The sequence below is a fragment of the Aspergillus ochraceoroseus genome (genome assembly GCF_002846915.1).
Source record: "Aspergillus ochraceoroseus IBT 24754 chromosome Unknown P175scaffold_12, whole genome shotgun sequence".
Taxonomy (NCBI): Eukaryota; Fungi; Ascomycota; class Eurotiomycetes; order Eurotiales; family Aspergillaceae; genus Aspergillus; species Aspergillus ochraceoroseus.
Window position 1 is genome coordinate 161,964 of NW_024468487.1, and position 21,043 is coordinate 183,006.

Consider the following 21,043-nt stretch of genomic DNA (forward strand, 5'->3'; position numbering starts at 1 on the left):
AACACCACTAGACAATGAATTGTCGATTCAAGAAGACGGATAACGGTCTATTTAACAGGTGCATAGATACATACAGTAGCGGTGCTATACTGAAACAAGATGTCTGCTTAGTGTGGTCGCTACTCGGAGGTATGGACTAAATACTGACTGTTCCACATTCCAACTGCCAAAGTCTAACAAGCAACCTTAATACAAGGTCAATTTGATGGTATTCTTTTCCCCTTCCTTCTTTTCTTTTCATCTTCACAGTTCTTGGGAGTAAGTATTCTCGAAAAGAAGTCCGTCTCTTTCTATCTGGCGATCGTAAGCCGTTGTTTGTTTTGATTTTGCTGTTTACGTCCTGGTGTGCCTGCAGCTGATTGGTTGGATGTGATTATATAAGATCGACACTCAACCATCCTAAACAAGTTAGTCACTGACATGATTTCGACGCCTCAGGCAACTACAGTTTTCTCCTCTTTCTTCGAGTCGCTCTCTCTCTCTCTCTCTCCAGTAAGATCATAAAAAATGAATGCGATCAATGTCATTTCCTTGCGTCTTGTGATATGTCATTTGTTCACTGCTCATCCTGTGATAGTACCTGCATTAGTTACAAGTACTCCGAGTTTATACACATCCGTACGCCGTTCACATGCACAAGACCATTGGCCATACATGTAATATACCGTAATCTTTCATCACTTCTGCCTGGGTGGTAATGCCTGAAGGCCAAGGCCGCTCAGATTGGAGGCTGAGGCAGCATCACCACCACCACTTCGGCTTCTACTCGCATTCCATCGCTGTAACAACTGTCACTCTATCTTCTCTCTCTCTGTTCCTTCTTTTTTCCTCTTGCCTTTCTCCCTTCTCTCTCCTCTTCTACTCCTCCTCCCTTCCACTTCCCCTTTTAAACTCCCCCCATTGACGGCTTCGGGGCTGTCAGGCACCGCCCCAAACATCACATCACCACCTCCTCACCTTTCCCCGCGGCCAACTGTCCTCCAGCTGTCCGCTTGCGCAGGGTCCTGTCTCATTTTGTTTCAAGATTCCCTGAAGCCTAGCCTAAACCTTCTTGCTCCCCTTCTCTATGCAGCCGCGGTAGTTCCCTTTATCTTCATCCAGTTCCCAGCTCGCTTCCTCTTCTCCTCCTCCTCCTCCTCCTCCTCCTCCTTCTCCCCGGACTGGGCTCACCGACTCCTCTCTACTATTTCTCCTCACCATGTCCTCTGCCCATCATCCCAATCAATCTTACCAGAGTCATGCTGCTCATCATCGGCCCGTCGCGTCATTCAACCCGGTCGCCGCCGTAACGGCCCCCGCGGGCACGCTTCTTCCCGGCACCAAGGTTCAGGTTGGCAGTCATCGTGTTGTGGTCGAGAAATATCTCTCCGAGGGTGGGTTTGCACACGTGTACGTTGTGCGCCTCCCCCAGGCTGTAGATGGATCCGATCGGGCGGTCTTGAAGCGGGTAGCGGTTCCCGACAAGTCTGCGCTCGCAAACATGCGGACCGAGGTAGAGACCATGAAGAAGCTCAAAGGCCACCGTCACATCGTCAAGTACATCGATTCCCATGCCTCCCAACTTCAGGGAGTGGGATATGAAGTGTTTTTACTCATGGAATATTGCTCGGGTGGAGGCTTGATAGACTTCATGAACACCCGATTACAAAATCGTCTCACGGAGCCGGAGATTATCAAGATCTTCTCGGATGTGGCCGAGGGGGTCGCGTGCATGCACTACCTCAAACCTCCCCTGCTGCATCGGGATCTTAAAGTCGAGAATGTGCTTATTTCTCGCCATGGAAGCTCCGTTCTATACAAGCTCTGTGATTTTGGGTCCACTGCACCTCCTCGTCCCGCGGCAACTTCGGCTGCTGAAGGCCGTCTGATCGAGGACGATGTCCAACGGCACACCACCCTCCAATACCGAAGTCCGGAGATGATTGATGTCTATCGCAAGCAGCCGATTGACGAGAAGAGCGATATCTGGGCGCTGGGGGTTCTCCTGTACAAGCTGTGCTATTACACGACTCCGTTCGAAGAGGTAGGGCAAATGGCCATTTTGAATGCCTCTTTCAAGTTTCCGTCTTACCCCCCTTTTTCGGATCGCCTCAAAGTGTTTATTGGTGAGATTTTCCCGCCCCAGTCTCGCGAGATGGAGAACGTGTCACACTGACTACAGTAGCGTCGATGCTCAAGGAAAGTCCGCAAAAGCGTCCTAATATTTACCTAGTCCTGCGCGAGGCCTGCCAGATGCAAGGGAAAGAAGTTCCCATTCATGATGTGCGCCCTCATTTTGTTCCTCTCCCCTCCCAAAAAAAAAAAAGAAAAACTAACCGCTCTAGATCTATGCCAATCGATCTACCTCCGAAGCACGCCGACACCAGGAACTCCCCCCTTCTCCAGTGGAAGCGCCGCAGTTGGGAGCGGTATTTTCGCCGCCAATTCAAGAAACACAAATCATCCCAGAGATCGCTCCGATGCGTCGCGGGCGACCAACCAAGCCAGACAGCTCCCAGCACAACTCTGCACGACCAAGTCCTTCACCGTTCCGAGGTTCTTCTACAGATCCATTCGCTGTGCTGGACGGTGGCTCCAAGTCTCGCAACTCGGCAGATGAATTTTCCGATAGATTTCCGTCCCTTGCTCAGTTTAATATTTTGCATGAGAAGCGAGGAAAGTTCGAGTTTGAACCTACTGTCACAGAGAACAAGGGCGATGACGATGATCTTGCTCAAAGGCTGACCAACGCCTTGGCTGACGATGCGTTTGTCAAGCACCCGTCACCCCCTGAGGAGCCAGTATCGGAACCAGCAATGAGCAGACGCCGGCAACCTTCTCCCCCGACGGCCAAGTCTGGGGAAGCGCCTAATAATCACTATCACGATGAGTCTTCTCGACCACCCCAGGCACCTTTATATCAACCGGTTCCCCAGAAGCCTACCATGGTCTCTACTGGCACGATGACGTCACCGCCTTCAACTCCGGGTCTCGAGATGAAACCATCCAGTCGACCGATTTATAGGTTCCCATCCTCGGATCAGCCCCCCCAAACCGCCGCCGATAGTGAGAAGAGAAGATCCCGACACGGAACAGTCCCTTCGCCGAATGCGTCCGCTTCTAAGCTGGAAGTTGACCCCAGGATCTCATCAGATAGACTCTCGAATGTGTCAGCATCTTCCCGACCATCTCTGGAAGCCCTCCGGCCATCGCATTTGGACATTGACGATTATACACATAGATCCAAGTCTGCCAACAGCAAAAGCCGTCCAGTATCCGTCCATGGGGCCTCCAAGTTCGACCTTCCACGCCATTCCGAAAGTGCACGATCGTCCCTGGATCTGCCGAGGGCCCCATATGAAGGCGGAGCACCGCTGCAGCACGCCAGAACCGAGGTGGACTATGACCGGAACAACATTTCATCGGACGTAGATTATCTACGGGCCAAGGAAGAGGAAACGAATCGGAAGCGAGAGAAACGGTACAGCGGGAGCTCGAAACACATCAAGCGCTCCAGCCTTTCTACGTTGTCTCTGTCAGGCACTAAGAATCTGTTCGCTGGTCGGTTTGGGGATGCCTTCCGCCGCTTTGAGAGCAACCAAGATAGCAAGGCTCAGTCCCCCGCTGCAGAAGAGTTTCCTCGACCTTTTTTGCCTCCGGTTCCTGGATCTGAGTCAGCTGGGGTGGCCGTGGCGGAGTCTCCGGATGATGACGATGATGATTTTTCACCCGAAATGCGACGAGAGCTGGAGCGCCGGCGTCTCTCTCAGGAAGAGAAACGCGTCGCCAATGCTGCAGCAGAATATCGTCGTCGTGTCACCGAGAGAGGAGAAGGAGGGCGACGACCCGCAGCTGATGGACCCCGCTCGCTTGCGATTCAGAACAAGGTGCAATCTCTCCTAGGGGAAGCCACGCGACCCCCACCTCCAAAAACAGCCACGGGGTATGGACGGTTTACCGATGCCTCCGAGTCCGCTTTGCAGGCAAAGCAACCGGAAATCCCGTCGTCTTCGCGGCCCAACATGCGCACCACGGCGGGCGGACCCCCGCCTCCCCCACCGAAGGATCGATGGGATGCGCCTTCCAGTTTACCCAAGCAGGAACCCTCCTTCACAGGGTACGCTTCGACGAATCGTACGGGCCCGCGGCCGGCCGCACCGCCGAAACCCCAAAGCCTCCGATCCGGGGCCACTGGCGCGGATGCACCCGGTCCAGCCAGCCTTGAGCGAACTTCGTCGATGCAACCAACACCCACAACTCCCGGCGAGGACTGGGAGGCGAACTTCAGCCGACGATTCCCTAGTCTTTCGGGATTGGAGATGGTAGAGACGGAGATTGAGATCCCCAAGTTCCCTAGCGTGCGGACCAAGGAGGTGTAATTTCCCGCAACAATATCATTCATTGTCCCTTTTAGCCACTCATACACTTCTTCTTCTTCTTCTTCTTCTTCTTCTTGTTGTTTTTTAATCAAGTTATTCAGACATCAGACATTAGCCACTTAATGCTGGAGTGGAATTGCATATGTGCGTTTTCAGCAATCGACCAGATGATATTATCTGTTGTGTCTGGCTATGGCGCGATCGTCGATAAGACTCTTGTCACGGCTTAATATTGAGAGTGCGATATACATATCTGCATATGTACCTATTATATATATATTGAATACTAGACGAAATAATAATCCAGCCATTTTCATACTTGGGGTGTACTTGTACATACTGGTGAGATCTCGGAGAAGATCCTAATTACCTAAAATGGTTAGTCTGAGATACTCTTGTGCATCTCAACGTCTGCACACTCACTGTCACCACAACCACCATTGCAGAATATTCTGCATACTTTCCATCCCATCATGGCACCTATCACGCTAAGTACAGTAGACAGTCAGTCTTCGCTCCATCCAGTCCACCCCCCTGACTTCCCTAACTAACCCGGATACGGTTGGCTCGCAGACGACATCAAAGACGTAATCCAGCACCTCTTTGAAATCCAATCCGCTGTCCATGGATACTTAGGACCGGAGACACAGCAAGAACTAGTCCGGAAGATGTACGACCCCCTATCTATCTGCTTTTTCACCTCACTTCACCTCCCAATCCATACAATAGTACCGTACTGACCGAGTTCAAAATCACATCCAGAAAAAACCTCACCCTCGCCCTGTCCACTCTCTCCACACATACCCGCGACCAACCCTCCGAAAACACCACCCACGATAATCCAAACCCCTCTGACCCACCGGTAAGCTCCATCCAACTGCCGCCCGAAATCATCGATTACGTCGACGCCGCGCGCAACCCAGACATCTACACGAGAGAATTCGTCGAGCTGGTCCAGCGCGGGAACCAAGACCTCAAGGGGAAGAAGGAGGCCTTTGCGAGTTTCCGGGATGTCCTGGCGAGGGAGATGAGGAGTGCGATGCCTGAGTGTCGGGGGGAGGTGGATCGCGTGATGAGGGTTACGGGGGGAGAATAGAGAGGTGGTTATTTTCTCTCTCTCTCTCTCTCTCTCTCTCTCTCTCTCTCGCTTATCTTTCTTTTTAGGATTTCATTCATGGTCTGTGCTTTTAACAGGATGGGAATGAATCATGCATGAAGGATTTGCGAGGAGGAATACGGAGGAGTTATGTCGAGGATTCGACCTGTCTTGCTTGGGGGGGGGGTTTCGTCCGTTTTATTGGCTTTGAACCGACAGGACAGGACAGGTCAGGTCAGGTCTTTGTTTTCACTAGAGCATTTTATGGAGTATGGGTGATTTGGGAAGGTTAGGTACGAGATTGAGCGATTTTTGTTTCCCCTTTCTTTCTTTCTTTATTATTACTTTTACTCTGTGTTTTTGGGGAATAGTTATCTATAGAGTATTTCATGAGCTGTGTCAGATTATCCTGTCCTTCATATATACATGACTGTTTTTGTGTTGAATGTCTGGTGGCTACTGACTTACCTAGCTGGTGGTATTCTATACGGAGTACAAAATATATAGATAATATATGGCATACCATGTTAAAGCCGTTTTATTCGGATCCCCAGACACGTGGCTCGCTAACATATCCTGGGGGTATATCCATTGCCGAGAATGAGACTGCATTCGATCTCACCGGGGGTGCGCGTGCATATCTCGGCATGTACTCCGTATCCTAGTAGTGTATGTAGATCTGCAGTGGTCTGATAAAAGGCATCAGAAACTCACCGACTCAATCTACGACACCGACCGCATCGTCGAATGAATGCGCGGAAATGTGGTTAACCGCTCCCAAGGCTTGTCTGGGCCATTATTGGTTTATGGCGATTCTCGATGAGCAAACGGGGCTGTTATGATTGGCTACAAAATCTAACCAATGGAACCCCATTCTTACAATCGCACTCGATGAACAGATAGAAGATATACTTGGTTAGTTTAGGCATCTGTACCCAGGGAAATGACCTGTCGTTCGACAAGTCCGGCGCAATGTGTACCGGCCTTAGTATGATTTTGGTTCTTCGATTTTGGACGTATTACTTGCGAGGATTTGCTTCAGATGGACGGCCCAAGCTTTTGCTGTAGCATCCAGTGGTCAGTACCAGAGATCGAAGGAATGGGACAGCCCAAGAGATCGAACGGTTATAAAGGGAGTAGTCCATCATGGCAGTGATTCTCCCCGAGTCTCGATTAATGCCATCGGGACCTTCATCATGACCTTGACACAATTTGGTTGGGCACCTGAGCTGGGAGGCCTACAAAACTTCTTTCGCCACCCGGCGAAATGGCAGCTGGCCGCCAGGGAGAAGCGGGACGCCAATATGGATAAGATACCGGAGGAATGGATTCTTGACCCCACCATTCTGGCGGATGGGAAATCCCGTCGCTGTGTCGTTGGTGAATTTATAGAGCTCTTACTAGACGACAAGTCTCGTCATATCACATCCTTGGACGTTCTGGACTTGGTGACTGGAATGAAACATGGGAAACTTACTGCTGTAGAGGTGGTGACGGCATTCTGCAAGCGGGCTGCCTATGCTCATCAACTGGTGAGTGAAGCCCATCTTGTTAGAGCTTGCATCGCTAAGACATTGTCCTTTATTTCAGAGCGGCCTGTTGCTTGAGATTAGATTTCATGAGGCCATTGAAGAAGCCAGACGTCTTGATGAAATATATAAGAAAGATAAGAGGCTCGTGGGTCCATTGCATGGAGTCCCCCTTACCTTGAAGGATCAGTTTCACATTAAGGGGCTGGATACCTCAATGGGCTTCGTTGGATGGATTGGAACCTTTGGGGGCAAAGTCATCAAGAACCCAGAGAATGTTGTTGAGAGTGAATTAGTCCGGGAGCTCCGCATTCTAGGGGCAATTCCGATAGGCAAGGTCAGTAAGGCCCCTCGGTTTTGGTCTTAATCATTAATCATGCAAGAGCTGAAAATAGGAGTGACAGACAACCCTGACACAAAGTCTCTGGGTAAGTCTTGAGCCAGTTCATCAGAGTCACGTATAAACTCACATAAAAAAGGCCCCAGAGACAAATAACAACATTCTCGGATATACTTTCAACCCATGCAACCGTAATTTTTCAGCAGGGGGCTCGTCAGGAGGTCTGAGCCGAAGAGCCTTATCTCTCCCAAGGTTAAGCAGACCAGACTGATGTTTTATAGGGGAAGGCGCCATGCAAGCCTTGAGGGGAAGTGCATTTGGGATAGCAACCGATATCGGCGGTTCAGTGTCAATGCCAGCCTCATTCCAAGGTGTTTTCAGCCTAAAACCATCAGCCGGCCGTATATCATTCAAGGATGCAACCAATACGGTATGCCCCGTCTTAATGCCCTTTGGCAGCCAAATCTGCTAATAATGCCTTTCAACAAGGGTCAAGGGCAGGAGGTTATGCCAACGGTAGTTGGAATTATGGCTCACTCAGTTGAATCTCTTAGGCTTGTCTTCAAGTCTCTTCTCTCTGTGGAACCTTGGCTGTATGATCCCTATGCCCTCCCAATTCCGTGGAGATCCGAAAAAGAGTACAATCCACAGGAAGAGCCAGAGTACAAACCAGCCTTTGGTTTGATAGCCCATGATGGAATGCTTACTCCTCACCCACCTATAACACGTGCTCTCGATATTGTCAAGAAAGCGCTAGAAACGAACGGACATCAGTTGATTGACTGGGAATGGAAGCGTCATGTGGAGACCGTTGATATACATGTGAGTATCTCGTTTGGACCTCCAGAGAAGTTTATGTGACAAATATTCCTGCTAGGGTCTAATTGCTCGAGGAGATGGCTGTTATGATGTGTATGACGCTGCCCGGCTGTCTGGTGAGCCTTTTGTTCCCGAGATCAAAAACCTGTTCCCCAATAATAGGCCAAAGGCCCCTCTGCCACTTCCAGAGTATGAGAAAGTAGTACAACGCATGAAGGAGTACCGTCAAGAATACCTAGAATATTGGATGTCGACCGCAAAACGGACTGGAGGTAAGTGTCGTTCTGGATACTCAAACTTAACCTCTAATGAAGATAAGCAGATCGTCCTGTTGAGGCTGTGATATCACCAGTAACTCCGTACGCGGGTGTCCTACCAGGAGGATTCTCCCGTTCAAGTGAGTAGCTATTTTATGTACGAGGAGTCTTATAGTCTGACCGAATGCTCCAATAAGCGTACACAAGTTCTATCAACGTACTGGATTATGCAGCAGTCGTCATCCCTGTGACGGTTGCTGACAAGGAGATAGATGTTGTCAGCCCTGATTTTGAACCTTTGGGAGAGAATGACGATCTGAATATGAAATTGTGTAGGCTTGACTTCCGGGTGTTAGGGTTCGTTGCTGACATAGGATAGATGATTCAGAGAAACAACATGGCGCCCCAGCCGCTATCCAACTCATCGGGCGTAGACTAGACGAAGAGAGACTGTTATCACTTGCCCAGACCGTGGTTAATGCAATAAATGCCTACAAATCTGAACATGACAAAGGGTGCTGACTCTAGTTCCAGCAGGCTTGGTTGAGCGAAAGTACTGGAGCGTTTCCTTAGCCATCGCCGTTGGAACTTGGAAATTGGCGTTTCTTGCAGCGTACCTTTTTCAAAAAAAAAAAAAAAAAAAAAAAAAAAAAATTAAATGTTTAGTTGGTTGATGTTCATTCTTCAAAATCTTCTGGAAGCCGTTCAAGAATATCCGAAACATCTCGTAGAGATGGTCTGTTGTGTCCAAAGTTACCTGACGGCCACATTGGGCTCTCAAGAAACTTTTCCGCGCACGCCAGTTCAATGGCCCAGTACCTGAAGGCACTATCCATGACGGCGGTGACTGTTTCGTACGTGTTACGCTCTAAATCAGTCCGCGTTCTGGGGTATAGCAGTCCGTTCCTGCGGACTACTCTAAAAGGCCCAGACTCCAATTCTTCTACTTGCCGGTCAGGGGTATCAGCGACGCATCTTTGGATAAGTTCCCTTATGACGTCTGGGGTTCTTCGAAAGACCGGGAACTCCACCTCTTGTTCATTTGGAAACTGGTTCGCAATATTGCATTCAACGTTACTTAAGCCCTCAAAAACCGTGTAGATGAAAAGTCCAAGGTTGTAGACGGTAGCTTTCTCCCGCGCCGCAGCTGGTAGGGCGAACCACGCACGGTTACTGGACTCGATGTGGGTTTCAGCGGATGTATAGCATTTTGAGTCGGATAGGCTATGTGAGTAATGATAACCCTTGAGCAAACGGTCATATGGTGGGTTGATGACGCGTGCAGGAAGGCGGGATCGAATGTTTTCGGCATATTGTCGATATAGGACCTCGGGAGCACACCACTCGTACCAGTTGCCCCGCTGTTCAAAGTCACATAAAACGACACCAGCATCAGGCCGGTTGCTATCCAGCAGCACATTATCTGGCCGTAAATCGGAATAGAATATCCCTGTCGCATTCAGGTGAGCTAGTGCGGAGGCTATCTGACGACACCATCGAAGTTTGACGGAATTCAGCAGTGTACCAGAACGCTGTCGATTAGGGAGAATGTCACGGATCGAACCAGCTTGAAAATACTGGAGCAAAAAGCCAACAACTCCGTCCTTACCGCCAAACGAAGCCTTCTTCGTCACAATGGCCAGAGGCCGACTCATGATGTGCGGGTGTTGGGGACAGGTAAGTAGCAAATGAAGCTCATGGTACATATGATCCAACGAACCAGCGGCTGACTTGAAGATGCTAAGGGGCTGAATACAAAGCTTAATTCCTGGTGTCTCTACTAGACTCACAGCCTCATTGATCTGCCTAATGAGGCGTAGATCATGAACGTCGAGTATTGGCGGCCAAGCATCCCTGGCAACATCGGACCACAACTGTTGGAGAGCTGTTACGGTTAGCATTTTCGACTCAATGTCATAGACCCGCTCAACTTCAAGCTTCATGCTTGCAGGGTCAGACGCAAGTTCCTCGAGGATGAGTTTGGAACCAAAGGGCAACCTGAGATACTGATCAAGGAAATCGGGGTTTTGGGCGCAGTAATGGTCCAAGGCACGACAGAGATGCTTTGCGATGCCTTGTCCAGAAATAGCGCGCCCATCTCTTAGTGGCACACTGACAGAAGCGTCAAGGCTGTGCCGGAGAGCTGGAGGGTAATCTGTTTGGTCTAGAAGAAAGAGAAAGATGCCTAGTGGGGGAAGGGTTGGGAGCAGATCGAGGGGTATCACATATATACAAGTGCCGCAAATGGTGGCTCCATCAATTCGCCACCGTGAAGAGGTGTTATTGAGTGAATCGACTAGGTTTCGAGGGTTGAGGGGAGACTGATCCCACGGAGCTGGGCCAGTTCGCCCGGAGGAGGGGTGAAGATATGCCTGTAATTCGTGATACTTCAGAACGAAGCTTGGGCGCCATATGGCATCAACGATACGATGACTGAGTTCCATGCGTGCCTTGGGCGACAAAAAAATTTTTAAACTAGACTGTCTTTCTTCCCCTCTTCTCTTCTTGTGTGTGTTTTCTTTTTTTAAAAAAAAAAACCGGGCAAAGACCAAGATGGAAGAGTAGAAGTCTGTTCAATAAGCTGGCATAGAAACGAAGAGTGGACCACGTAGTAAGCAGCAGAAACGCCTCACTTGCAGATGAGGCTGAACTCGAAGGGCGAAGAAAAATAGACGACGAGGAGGAGGATAATCACCCGGGATGCTGGGACAGGCGGAAAATTTTGTCTGTAAAAGATATGAGGCTGTGAGGAAAGAGAGAAGAGGCGCGTAAGGGTAAAGGGGGAGAGGATGATGTACTTACTACTTCGCTTGTAGTGAGCAGATATTTACCCCTCAATAACCCCGGCAAAAGCGATAGATCTAACCTTCCAAACCCGCCAAAAAAGAAAGGAGAAAACCAGTGACCAGGAGGTCTGCGTCGTCGATCGTAAGTTTCCATCGTGGCTGTACGGAGTAGTTTACCTACAGCAGCCAGCCTTCCATCTGCAGGTCAAGCTGAGTGATGATAGTACAGGTTTAACGAAATGATGCCAAACCACGATATTCCTCTCTTGGGCAAGCGCTGAAGAGAAGACTTCAATAGCTTAACAGTCCGGTCGCAAGTGATAAAATGACGACTAGTCTCCTAATCTGCTAGTATTTATCGTCTTACGAGGTCCGGACGCTCCACGGGACCAATCCCTGAGCACGCATCAGCATGGGTGTACCTATCGTATCATATCCCTGCCCCCCCTACAATGAAAGAAATTTTCTTTAACTTTAACTCTTCCTTAGGCTGTGAACAGTCTCCCGACCGTTGTGGGACGAGCAGTTGGTGATCCTTCTGCCGGAATATCTGGTTTCTTTCAGCAGTCGCTGGATGCCGACTTTTCCTTTGATGCTGTAATGTGGGATGAGCCCGAGCCGGCAATGTCCTTAACAGCCGAAACGACCAGGGCCAGAAGTGACAGGCCTGCGGCTGCAGGTGCACTGAACCCGCCACCCCCGCTACCAAGCGTAGTGGTAACTGCTGACGACGAAGAGACCTGGTTTGACTCGATTCCTCCTGCAACGTTGGAGGATGGAATGCAGAACCTAGATTCAACCCTGGGTACACAGCGCCAGTATTCGACTGTGTACCTGGGGGATCGAAGATCATCATCATCAACATCACCATCGTCGAGGTTTGATCTGCAAAGCCATGGAATGATCTCGCCGATTTCTGCCCTGTCTTCGAGCTCACAGGAGACAGAACCATGGAATATATCCGTCTTCAACGAACAAGGTTCTCTTAACAGTAGCTACAGCACCACAACCTTGGAATCATATTATTTATCTCCCAGCACATTTCCAATGGCACGAGCCACCTCTTCTTCAACATCGTTTCAGTACATTAGCCCGACCATGTCGCGCAGGTCGTCGTCAAGTGGTTCATCGTCTTCCTGGGCTGTAGCAACGCCGGGCTCGGAGAGCAATGCGTCCATAGCATTCGACGAGGAACCAGGGAATGTTAAGACAGAAGTACCAGCACAACTTCCAAACGTCATACCCGATGCCCCTCGCGGCCCCTGTAGTAGGGAATGGCATCTTCCACCGGTATGCCAAACTCAATATTACGTTAACTGAGGGTACCTTCTAAGTAGCAATGGAAATGATCCTAGAGAACTAGGAGAAAACGAAAACCAAAAGCTAGAAACACTCCCAAGAAGCAGTACCGAAGACCCAACAATTCTCGCCGCCGTGGCCCATTCAAAGATGACGATAAGCGGTTGAATACAGCTCTTACTAGAAAATTGAGGGGTTGCATTCGATGTCGAATGATGCGAATTCGGGTAAATGCTTGCTCTGAAATCCCGCATTCCTTTTTTTTTCCCTTTCCTTTTCTCACAGACTATTTCTTAGTGCGAACCCGACAAAAAGAACCCAGGTGGTGATTGCCTAACGTGCAAACGTACACATAATCCTAAGGCCCCTAGCATCCGACAAATACCCTGCCTTCGCTGGATCATCACCGACGTGTCTCTATACCGAGAACAGGTTAAGCCGTGCCAACTGTTCAGCAGGCGGTGGCAAAGTATGGATATAGTGAACATAACTGACTGGGGGTCGACTGAGACCAAGACTATAACGCTATCGCAGATTTACCTTGATGCACCATATACCGTTTCGGTCAGGCAGTTTGTACCAGTGGAAGGTGATATGCTAGAATTCAAATGGATGTCAGGCTCCGTCGTCAGGCATCATAGAGTACCCGCCTACGCGCTTGCTGACATGGAGGAAGCGGCAAAAACACTGGTGGATTTTACATCCTATTACATACCACATTATATCCTTCAAACGGTTGGAAGATTGGATCTTTTGATCTGGGGAACATATTATTTTGCCTTTCACTATCAGAAAAAAGCAAAAGTAAGTCCAGAGCAACCATGTTAGGACGTGGAGTTGAAGCTAAATTCGTAGGGCAGACACCCAGAGAGCAAAAGCTGATTCATAACTGCTTGAGGTTCTGGGTTGCTTGTCGCAAAACCAGCCATCCTGAACGTATTTATTCGTCTGAAAACCATGGCGGTGACATCGTCAATGACCCAGGAAGCCCGTTTTATAATGTGGTGCCCATGCCGCCCATAATGATAGCGCAAATGGAATGTATCATGTATACCAAGGTCCTCCGTCCAATCAGTCAGCAACTGCTGTCCGATATGAAGGACCTTATTATGGAAAACAAACGGGAGAACTGGCTGACCACCTATCTAACCCTATTTATATTACTACACAGCTGCGCTATGCTGACGAGACGGGACTGGGAGACAGCCCGCCAGTTCAATTTAAAGGTTTGTTTCCTAAGGTTTCCCACTTTCCCACAACCCTCAAGACTAACATGGGCTCTGGATACCTAGGATGAGTACGCAAACCCCATGAGTATTCAAGGAATGCAGAATGGCATGCATATCCTTCTCGCCCACTTTCACTACCTCAACAAAGGTGTCTCACCTTTCCACATGACCTATGACGAGAAAGCGCTGCGGGAGTTAGCAAGTGCTGCAGAATTGGATAAAGAGCAACTCGAGTTCATCAAGTTCACCTCCGGGCTGGTCAAAACCCCTGGAAGAGGTGAGGACCTCTCTATTACTACTCTCTTTTCTGGATCCGAGCGCTGACATCGTCTCAATCATAGACACGTACGTAGCGAATATCCGGGCAAATAGAGATTTTGGAGATCATTTGTACTGGGTTTCGCAGTTGTATGATTCTGAATGGAAGCCTGGGCCTACCGCTTAGATTTGGGTGGTTTTCATTGCCAGGTACTGTGAGATAGTGAAGATATAATAATAGATAACATTCTGTTCATCGTCATAATAAACATAAAACCCGGGAAGGAGTGTCAACGCAACGTGAAAAGAAAAATGCCTCTTCTTAGTTCATATTACCTGAGCCGAGCCTGGACTTGAGGTAATGTTGTTGTTGCCGGGCTTAGTCGAAGTTTCTTTGGCTATCATCAACCTTCTTCCCCCAGCCTTCCCGGAACAGCCAGCTTCCATCCTCCACATCCAAACTTCAACATCTACCTAGGTACCTACTGACTCGAACTTTTCTTATCTAACAATGGAAACAATAGCTAGCAGTTTCCCATTGGATCCGAGTCTAAAAGGCTTGTCTCTCTTAATCACATGACCCAGCAACTCTCAGAATCTTTCCATCCTTCCGAGGGGGCTCGATGTCCCAGTGCTCCTCACGTTCGTCATCATCGAAGATACGAGCCCACGAAAGCTGCAAGTGGCGGGGGAGCTTCCAGCACATTTGTTCGTTGTTCAGCCAAATACGGATGAGATGTCGGGCATTGTTAACACTGTTTTCGAAAGCCTCCCGTCTATGCAACACGGCCATATTGTTGATGAAGCGAAGATCGCCCCGTTCGATGCGAGGCTTGATCTCATGCTTGCGGGCAACGAAGTGTACCATGTCCAGGGCTTCCGCCTGAGCTTCTGTGAGGCCGGGGATTCCCGGGGAGCGTTTTTCGAATGGCAAATGGCCCACTAGCAAGCGACGCGAGAATGACATTATGAGTCTAGCATGGTGGTAAAAAAGTACCGGGCGGGTGTAATAAGGAGGCGAGCGACCAAATCTGGTAGATCTCAGTTACCCCCTACCGATGAAAGACGCTCATGCGCGAGGAAGCCAAGGGCAAAAACAACGAACGACATAAGGTGTAATAAAAATGGGGAACCCACGTGTCAAATGGCCAGTTAGGCTGCGCCAATGTATGGATAATATCCGGCCGAGTGGCTGCGATCTCGTTGTACACCGTCCAGGCGGAGGCAAGAACGCTGCATCCGCCCTTCTCAGATAGGTTGCGGGTGAACAAGCACAGGCAGTCGGTGACTGTGTCGGTGTGGAAGGGCTGTGTACGCATCTTAGCAATCGTGTCCCTGACAGGAAGAGGTGGGCGGCATCTATCACTGCCAAACTTCTTACCTTGTCCTCGCTGAACTGGACGTCTCGCTCCTGATCCCCGCGCTTGATGACATGCACTTTTTAAATGCCCAGGTGAGTCAGAGCCTAATAGTCAAGTCCTCTTAATTGGGTCACCTACTCAGCATTGAACCGCGCTGGTCCTGTTTTCCGCGACGCTCACCGATGTAGCTTGATATTCCTAGGTACACCACGGTGAGGTCTTCAACATTGTACGCGTCTGGGTCAAGACCTCGCACTATGGCAAATCCACGACCTTCATACACTGAATTCCGGACATTCTCAAGCTCCCTTCCCAGTGATGACAAAGGGAAAGTTTTCTGCGAGACTTCATGACCTTCGAGGCCAAGACCTGTGGATATTTTCAGCTTTTGCTAGTCCTTCAAGCGGTTGTGGTGACAGCGAAGCCGGTTGCCTTCCGCCAACCGTTAGTCGCAAAATATTCAGTACTAACTAACCTTTGAATATTTCCAAGGCTTTAAATATCTCTGCCTTGTCCTCCTTGGTCAGATGATATACATACTCTTCTTCATCTGGGAAATCTCCAGTTCTCCAGACCAAGGGGCCAGACAACCCAGTGGGCCATCCCGCAGGAACAGTGGTGGGTAAGTTGCCCGCTGCAAGACTGGCCTGGACGCGTTTCTTATAGGCTACCTCGTCAACGTCGTACCCAATTCTGGCATAGGTCGTTGGGCTATTAGTCTTCACAGCGGTTCGTTCCGCATCATGAATGAAGCGCGCGCGCAAACCGGACGAATAATAGGCCTCAGGAGCTACCCTGAATTCAGTCACGGGGGGGAAGCTAACTTCAACTGGCGCCATGATTGGTTTTGGCAATGACAATGGTAAAAGCTTGGAGTGAATTTTGGCTCTACCGACTCAGAGCTACAGTGGTATGGGCGGTTCTTTATAACCGGTCCGCTTGAGGCTCTACAAGAAAAGACCTCCCCTCTTCCACGGAGATTCTCGCAGAGAGAGGTGAAAGCAATGCAGAATGCCTGTCGCCAACCGCATGTCTCTTGATGGCAATTGCATCTCATCACATATTCTGCGGACGTATGGAAAATGAGGCCCGTGGACCCCAGTACACGACCTCCACCTCGATGGCAATCATCGCCGAACGATGTCAAGGGTTTGCAAGGATAAAATGATGAATGCTTCTTCGTGGGAAACTGCAGAGAGAGTCACAATGAGGGGTTTCATTGCGTTAGGTTCTTATGATTCGGCGTTCTCCATATGCAGTTGATGCAGTAGGACGCTGCCCAAGGTAAATGATAACAAACAGCGCGGAATTTCTATGATACCGACAGAAAAGAAATTCCATATACCTCCCTAATGGAGACAACCCACCGTTGATCTAGCAAACCTCGGACGTTCGGGGCGCCTATATCCCTTCCATAAATGAAACAAGATATTAGCTCTTGTATCTCCTGATGCTATGACCTCACCGTCGACTTGCCTCTGTTTTCATTGGGTTCTAGCCCGCATATTCTGCAAGGCTGAACAACTTCTTCTCTGCTATGCTGCAAGTTTCTCATAATTCCAATTGCTTTGCAAGAGTTCATCAATCACTGGGCAAGAAATCCTTAGCCCTATACTTGGTTTTTTTTTTTTTCGTGGGAAGAGGGGTATCCCCAACATCCGTTTCTATTACTTGAAGGCAGGCATGTTTTGCATTATACCGGAATCTAGTAGTAAGCGCGCGAAGAAGCCACAGATGCCCTATTTATGGAAGGCAGTCCTATCGAGAATTCCTTAGGCTTTCCTTAACAATACTGATAAGGGAAGACATGAAGGAATTGATTGCAACACGAATTGACCATCTACGAAAATGACTAGCTGCATCTTCATATCATCATCATCGAATTTGACCCACATCGCTAATGTTGGGAAAAGAACGCACCGACAGGGTCATATGCCTTGTGAGCAATGTATCCTGTCCCAAATATAGGCTCGCAGTTAGAAAACCTAGCCTGATGCCTGAAATTGTACAGCTAGAATATGGTGCCTGGGGTATCGGTTATCAATTCCATTATCCAATGGAAAGTCCCATAACCATACGACTAATTAGGACCAGCCTGTCAATGGTGACTCCCAAAATTTCGCGAGAAACGCAGTCAGCGAGATCATTTATCCAGTCACCCGAACATTGCCGAAAGGACCTGTTTGATCAGTTACAAGAGGTAAACTATAGCTTCTCCTCATCTCAGAGCACCGTAATTGAGTGGCTGTCTCCTTCGTTTCCTCCTTTATGAGTGCTGCAGGACGCGTCCCCACAAACTAATTGGATGATGAGGCCAGCAACAACCATGGTCCATTCTGGGACTAAGGGTCATGGTGGCAGGCCGCGTCCGTGGTACCTCGGACCTTGCATGCTCAATTCAGGGGCTGTTTCTTCCACATTCCACCAGCATCGCCGCAAATCCACCTGAGAATCCTTCTTACCACCGACCCAAAACGAGGCGAATGTCTGTCAAATCCGGAATTACGCGCCGTGATCGAATGCTTGCTCGTTCCTCACTGACCAAGAAAGCTCTCTGCGTGACTCCGCGTAGAATTGACACGAATCTGTTCTGAGAGACCTCGAAAATACTTTCATTAAGTTACTGATACCTTATCCAATAGGGCCTATAATCAGCTACGAAGATATGCTCCTGGGACCCTTCCATACGATCACCTCTCAATGCCTCCTCCTCCGAAGCCCAATTTTACGTTGCGATCTCTTGAAGACTAGGGGCACGAGCAATTCTTCCCTAGCCACATTACTCGTGCGTCTTGCGGTCGAAAATCAGTGCTGAGTGGTGAATTTCGTTCATACGTATCGAGGTCTGCCTAGCACCTTTACGAAGTCGTGAACTTTGTATCTCGCATGGCGCTACCATACGGTTCATTACGCAAGATCTCTCGAGATCCGGGTTGTCCTAGGACAATTCATCTTCCACAGATAGGGCCTCAATGGTACAAGGATAGGCGACTCTGTCTGAGGATATTTCCACCACTACAAGCCATGCTACTGATCGTCTACAAGACTCATAGCCCAGGGGAAAGTAAAACACCTAGCAGGGCTCTCCAAATCAAGACCTAGCCATGTTATTGTAGGCACTAAGGACTGGGTATGAAAGGCCAACTATTTGTATCTGTCTCCAACTTCATGGATCGAGATATACTTAACAAGCACTGACTACAACTCTGCTTGGCACTCGCTGACGTAAGTACACATCAGTTCAAGCTCGAAACTCGCTGACTTTAAGGTTCATTTCACAGCTAGACATACAGCGCAGATATATGGAATTTAGGTGATGGTTAGGCTACTTTACTAATGTGGGATCTGCTGGAGAACCGCTCACTCTTTGCAGCAGTTGATTCGCCAATGCGGGAGTACGATGATCAAAGCCATCTTACGTGCATTATAGCTTTGTTAGGACTACCTCTAAAGGATCTTCTTTCACGGGGTAGAAGAACGCCGATGTTCTACGATATTGATGGTAAGTACTCTTTCAACTAACACTTTTATAGCCTTGCTTATCCTCTTGTCGGAAAATTCGATCCGCCATTCAGGATACCAACAATGAGCTTCGAGACTGCCATAAGCCAAATTAGTGGAGAAGAGTTTATTACTTTCATTAAGAGAATGCTCACATGGGACCCGAAACATCGGAGCGCGGTTAAAGACTTAGTTGATGATGATCCATGTGGCTCCATGTGAATATCTAGTCATAACGTCCGTCTCCGCCACATGCGAAGTATCAGGACCGACATGTAACTAACCAATTGTACCAGAGAATTAAAATCTGCTTTAGGCCAAACAAGCGCACGGCTTGAGAGCTCCCAGTCCGAATGCATCCAACCCAACCCATGTTTAGACAAATCCTCGTAGTACATTTCAAAGCTTCGATTTGTCCCGAATGCTGTGGGGATTGGGAACGTCACGGATGATCCCCAATCAAGTAAAAATGATTTTCTATAGTTCCTTTTCTCAGTGTCGTGCGGTAGGATCATGGCGCTTTTCGCTATCTCGAAGTTCGACATGATGAGCTCGAAATCTTCGGACCGAAGCCCCTCATCTTTGATGAAGTCTTTCACGATAACTCGACGACCGAAGTCGTCTACCTTTAATCCACGAGGCTCCAGAATGCGCTTCTTCAGCGGTTCATCTAACTCCAACCATCCATGGCACTTCACCGCCCATTTGCCGTTCTTGTGTAGATCGCATAAGCGGGCAAATGCTCGACACTCAGACACAAAGGGAGTTACCATTGCTTTGTCTATCGGACGATACGGCCCTGGAATCTCGGCGGATTTAAACTGCGCTGTATCAGCAATGACCCAGTTGGACATGTGAGACAATACCAACCACCTTCATGCATAGGTCCTTCTCCTCCCAATGAAACCGGAAAACAGCACCCTGCGCGTCTTTACCAACGTATGTGAATTTCAAATCGTCCGTGATGTGGCCGGCAAACCGTTTTTGAGTCTTGGGGAGCTGCTCAGGATTTTCTCCTCGTTCGAAGGGCTCAAGCCATCGCAGGTGGTGTCGACATCTAAAGTGTCATTTGAAATGAAGAGTTTATATAAATCTCCCATGGTGGTAGATGACGGGGAAGATTATTTAACAATTGCATTGGGGAAACTAAGTCCAGTTCGCAAGTTCATCCATGGGTGCTTTTCAATGAGTACATAAAGGACAAGACCTGGGGATTTTCGCCACCGCCCTCAAGCCCCCTTCCTTTCCCTTGACCGTGCGAAGCTCGTGCGATAAACTCGACATCAGCTTCCTAACCGGCATACTATACGGATGTGTACATACATGGCCTCCATTGAATCGGAGTAATATTGCGGGACCATCCGGGGAGGTGAGGTGTACCTTTTTTTTTTTCGCTAATACGCTCGAGGTGAAAAGCAAGGTCACTGAACCGATTGCTTCATTTTTTTTTTCATTACTGATTTATCAGCAGGCACGAATGAAGCAGGAGGCGGCGTCGTACATTTGTCGAAATTAGAAGCCAGTGGGAAGCCGACAGATCAGGTTTCTTCACTTACTCGGAGTGCGAGGCGGGGAATGTTGTGCTATCAGATGCCACCACTCCCCGAACGCCGGCCTTACCATCTTCGAAAACTAGGGCCTCGCATCTTTCCTGCGAGCCTAGAAGGATAGATTCTTGATGAGCTGGTTATCTTCATTGCGCCACGTCAAGTCAGTGCACGAAATAGCGCGAGTTATAACACTCACCCCGGGATGATGCATGCATGAGGAATGTACTAGCTGCTTGTATTGGATTTTCCGAAGCCACGACATCTACATGTGGCCCCTTCACATTGGGTCCTGCTTTTGCATAGAGTGAGGATGCTCGTCACGGATGACGCTGTGATACCAACCCGAGTTAATCTCGAGGCAGGAAGTTATCTATAAAGCACCAATCTTTCACCATCCAAAATCAGCCTGCTCAACCGGTTCTCAAGATGACCACCCTTCTCGAAGTCCTTACCTGGCTCAATCCAACCATAATCCAGAAGGTAAAAGCCGGTGGATTACTCACAACTAACCCCCTATACCCCGAGCTCGCTCACTGGTACAACCGGATGGGACGAGTTCAACTTTGAGAATTTGAAGCGTATTTTCGGACATATAAATCCACATGGAGGAATGGGGAGAAACCTCAGTAACCTGGATTTGGATCAGAACCTTGTTCCCCC

General features: G+C 49.0%; 9 protein-coding genes across 9 annotated transcripts; 6 read left to right on the forward strand and 3 right to left on the reverse strand.

Annotated features, from left to right (window-relative positions):
• Nucleotides 1-755: 755 nt before the first annotated feature.
• P175DRAFT_0505192 (putative serine/threonine protein kinase) lies at nt 756-4,666 on the forward strand. The gene is made up of 3 exons (XM_040898035.1): nt 756-2,105; nt 2,165-2,262; nt 2,325-4,666. Exons 1-3 carry the CDS (start codon nt 1,199-1,201, stop codon nt 4,356-4,358), a joined length of 3,039 nt encoding a protein of 1,012 aa, XP_040748444.1. The 5' UTR covers nt 756-1,198; the 3' UTR covers nt 4,359-4,666.
• Nucleotides 4,667-4,831: 165 nt separating this feature from the next.
• Nucleotides 4,832-5,454, forward strand: nut2 (mediator complex subunit NUT2; the record flags this gene model as incomplete). Its single annotated transcript, XM_040898688.1, has 3 exons — nt 4,832-4,862; nt 4,932-5,028; nt 5,121-5,454. 3 exons carry the CDS (start codon nt 4,832-4,834, stop codon nt 5,452-5,454), a joined length of 462 nt encoding a protein of 153 aa, XP_040748445.1.
• A 1,196-nt stretch (nt 5,455-6,650) lies between these two features.
• On the forward strand, nt 6,651-8,921 carry gmdA (putative general amidase GmdA; the record flags this gene model as incomplete). Its single annotated transcript, XM_040894363.1, has 9 exons — nt 6,651-6,986; nt 7,045-7,320; nt 7,463-7,544; nt 7,605-7,753; nt 7,813-8,145; nt 8,201-8,414; nt 8,462-8,539; nt 8,597-8,731; nt 8,779-8,921. The coding sequence occupies 9 exons, from the start codon at nt 6,651-6,653 to the stop codon at nt 8,919-8,921; spliced, it is 1,746 nt and encodes a 581-aa protein (XP_040748446.1).
• A 138-nt stretch (nt 8,922-9,059) lies between these two features.
• On the reverse strand, nt 9,060-11,125 carry P175DRAFT_0505196 (uncharacterized protein). Its single transcript, XM_040898036.1, has one exon. The coding sequence runs from the start codon at nt 10,841-10,843 to the stop codon at nt 9,077-9,079; it is 1,767 nt and encodes a 588-aa protein (XP_040748447.1). The 5' UTR covers nt 10,844-11,125; the 3' UTR covers nt 9,060-9,076.
• A 276-nt stretch (nt 11,126-11,401) lies between these two features.
• P175DRAFT_0505199 (uncharacterized protein) lies at nt 11,402-14,240 on the forward strand. Its single transcript, XM_040898037.1, has 6 exons — nt 11,402-12,475; nt 12,541-12,711; nt 12,782-13,288; nt 13,345-13,710; nt 13,777-13,990; nt 14,055-14,240. The coding sequence occupies exons 1-6, from the start codon at nt 11,786-11,788 to the stop codon at nt 14,156-14,158; spliced, it is 2,052 nt and encodes a 683-aa protein (XP_040748448.1). The 5' UTR covers nt 11,402-11,785; the 3' UTR covers nt 14,159-14,240.
• Nucleotides 14,241-14,539: 299 nt separating this feature from the next.
• Nucleotides 14,540-16,171, reverse strand: P175DRAFT_0519443 (TauD/TfdA family dioxygenase; the record flags this gene model as incomplete). Its single annotated transcript, XM_040899103.1, has 5 exons — nt 14,540-15,002; nt 15,109-15,278; nt 15,353-15,408; nt 15,471-15,701; nt 15,808-16,171. The coding sequence occupies 5 exons, from the start codon at nt 16,169-16,171 to the stop codon at nt 14,540-14,542; spliced, it is 1,284 nt and encodes a 427-aa protein (XP_040748449.1).
• Nucleotides 16,172-17,433: 1,262 nt separating this feature from the next.
• Nucleotides 17,434-18,462, forward strand: P175DRAFT_0561114 (uncharacterized protein; the record flags this gene model as incomplete). The annotated part of the gene is made up of 5 exons (XM_040901022.1): nt 17,434-17,565; nt 17,651-17,900; nt 17,975-18,117; nt 18,186-18,327; nt 18,386-18,462. Coding segments are annotated over 5 exons (744 nt in total), but the record flags the coding sequence as incomplete, so codon positions are not given.
• Nucleotides 18,463-18,521: 59 nt separating this feature from the next.
• P175DRAFT_0112048 (uncharacterized protein) lies at nt 18,522-18,992 on the forward strand. Its single transcript, XM_040892362.1, has 3 exons — nt 18,522-18,557; nt 18,618-18,834; nt 18,908-18,992. Exons 2-3 carry the CDS (start codon nt 18,669-18,671, stop codon nt 18,919-18,921), a joined length of 180 nt encoding a protein of 59 aa, XP_040748451.1. The 5' UTR covers nt 18,522-18,557; nt 18,618-18,668; the 3' UTR covers nt 18,922-18,992.
• Nucleotides 18,993-19,014: 22 nt separating this feature from the next.
• P175DRAFT_0536263 (uncharacterized protein) lies at nt 19,015-20,987 on the reverse strand (the record flags this gene model as incomplete). The annotated part of the gene is made up of 7 exons (XM_040900297.1): nt 19,015-19,059; nt 19,118-19,654; nt 19,704-19,890; nt 20,390-20,492; nt 20,580-20,672; nt 20,776-20,835; nt 20,918-20,987. 7 exons carry the CDS (start codon nt 20,985-20,987, stop codon nt 19,015-19,017), a joined length of 1,095 nt encoding a protein of 364 aa, XP_040748452.1.
• Nucleotides 20,988-21,043: the final 56 nt, after the last annotated feature.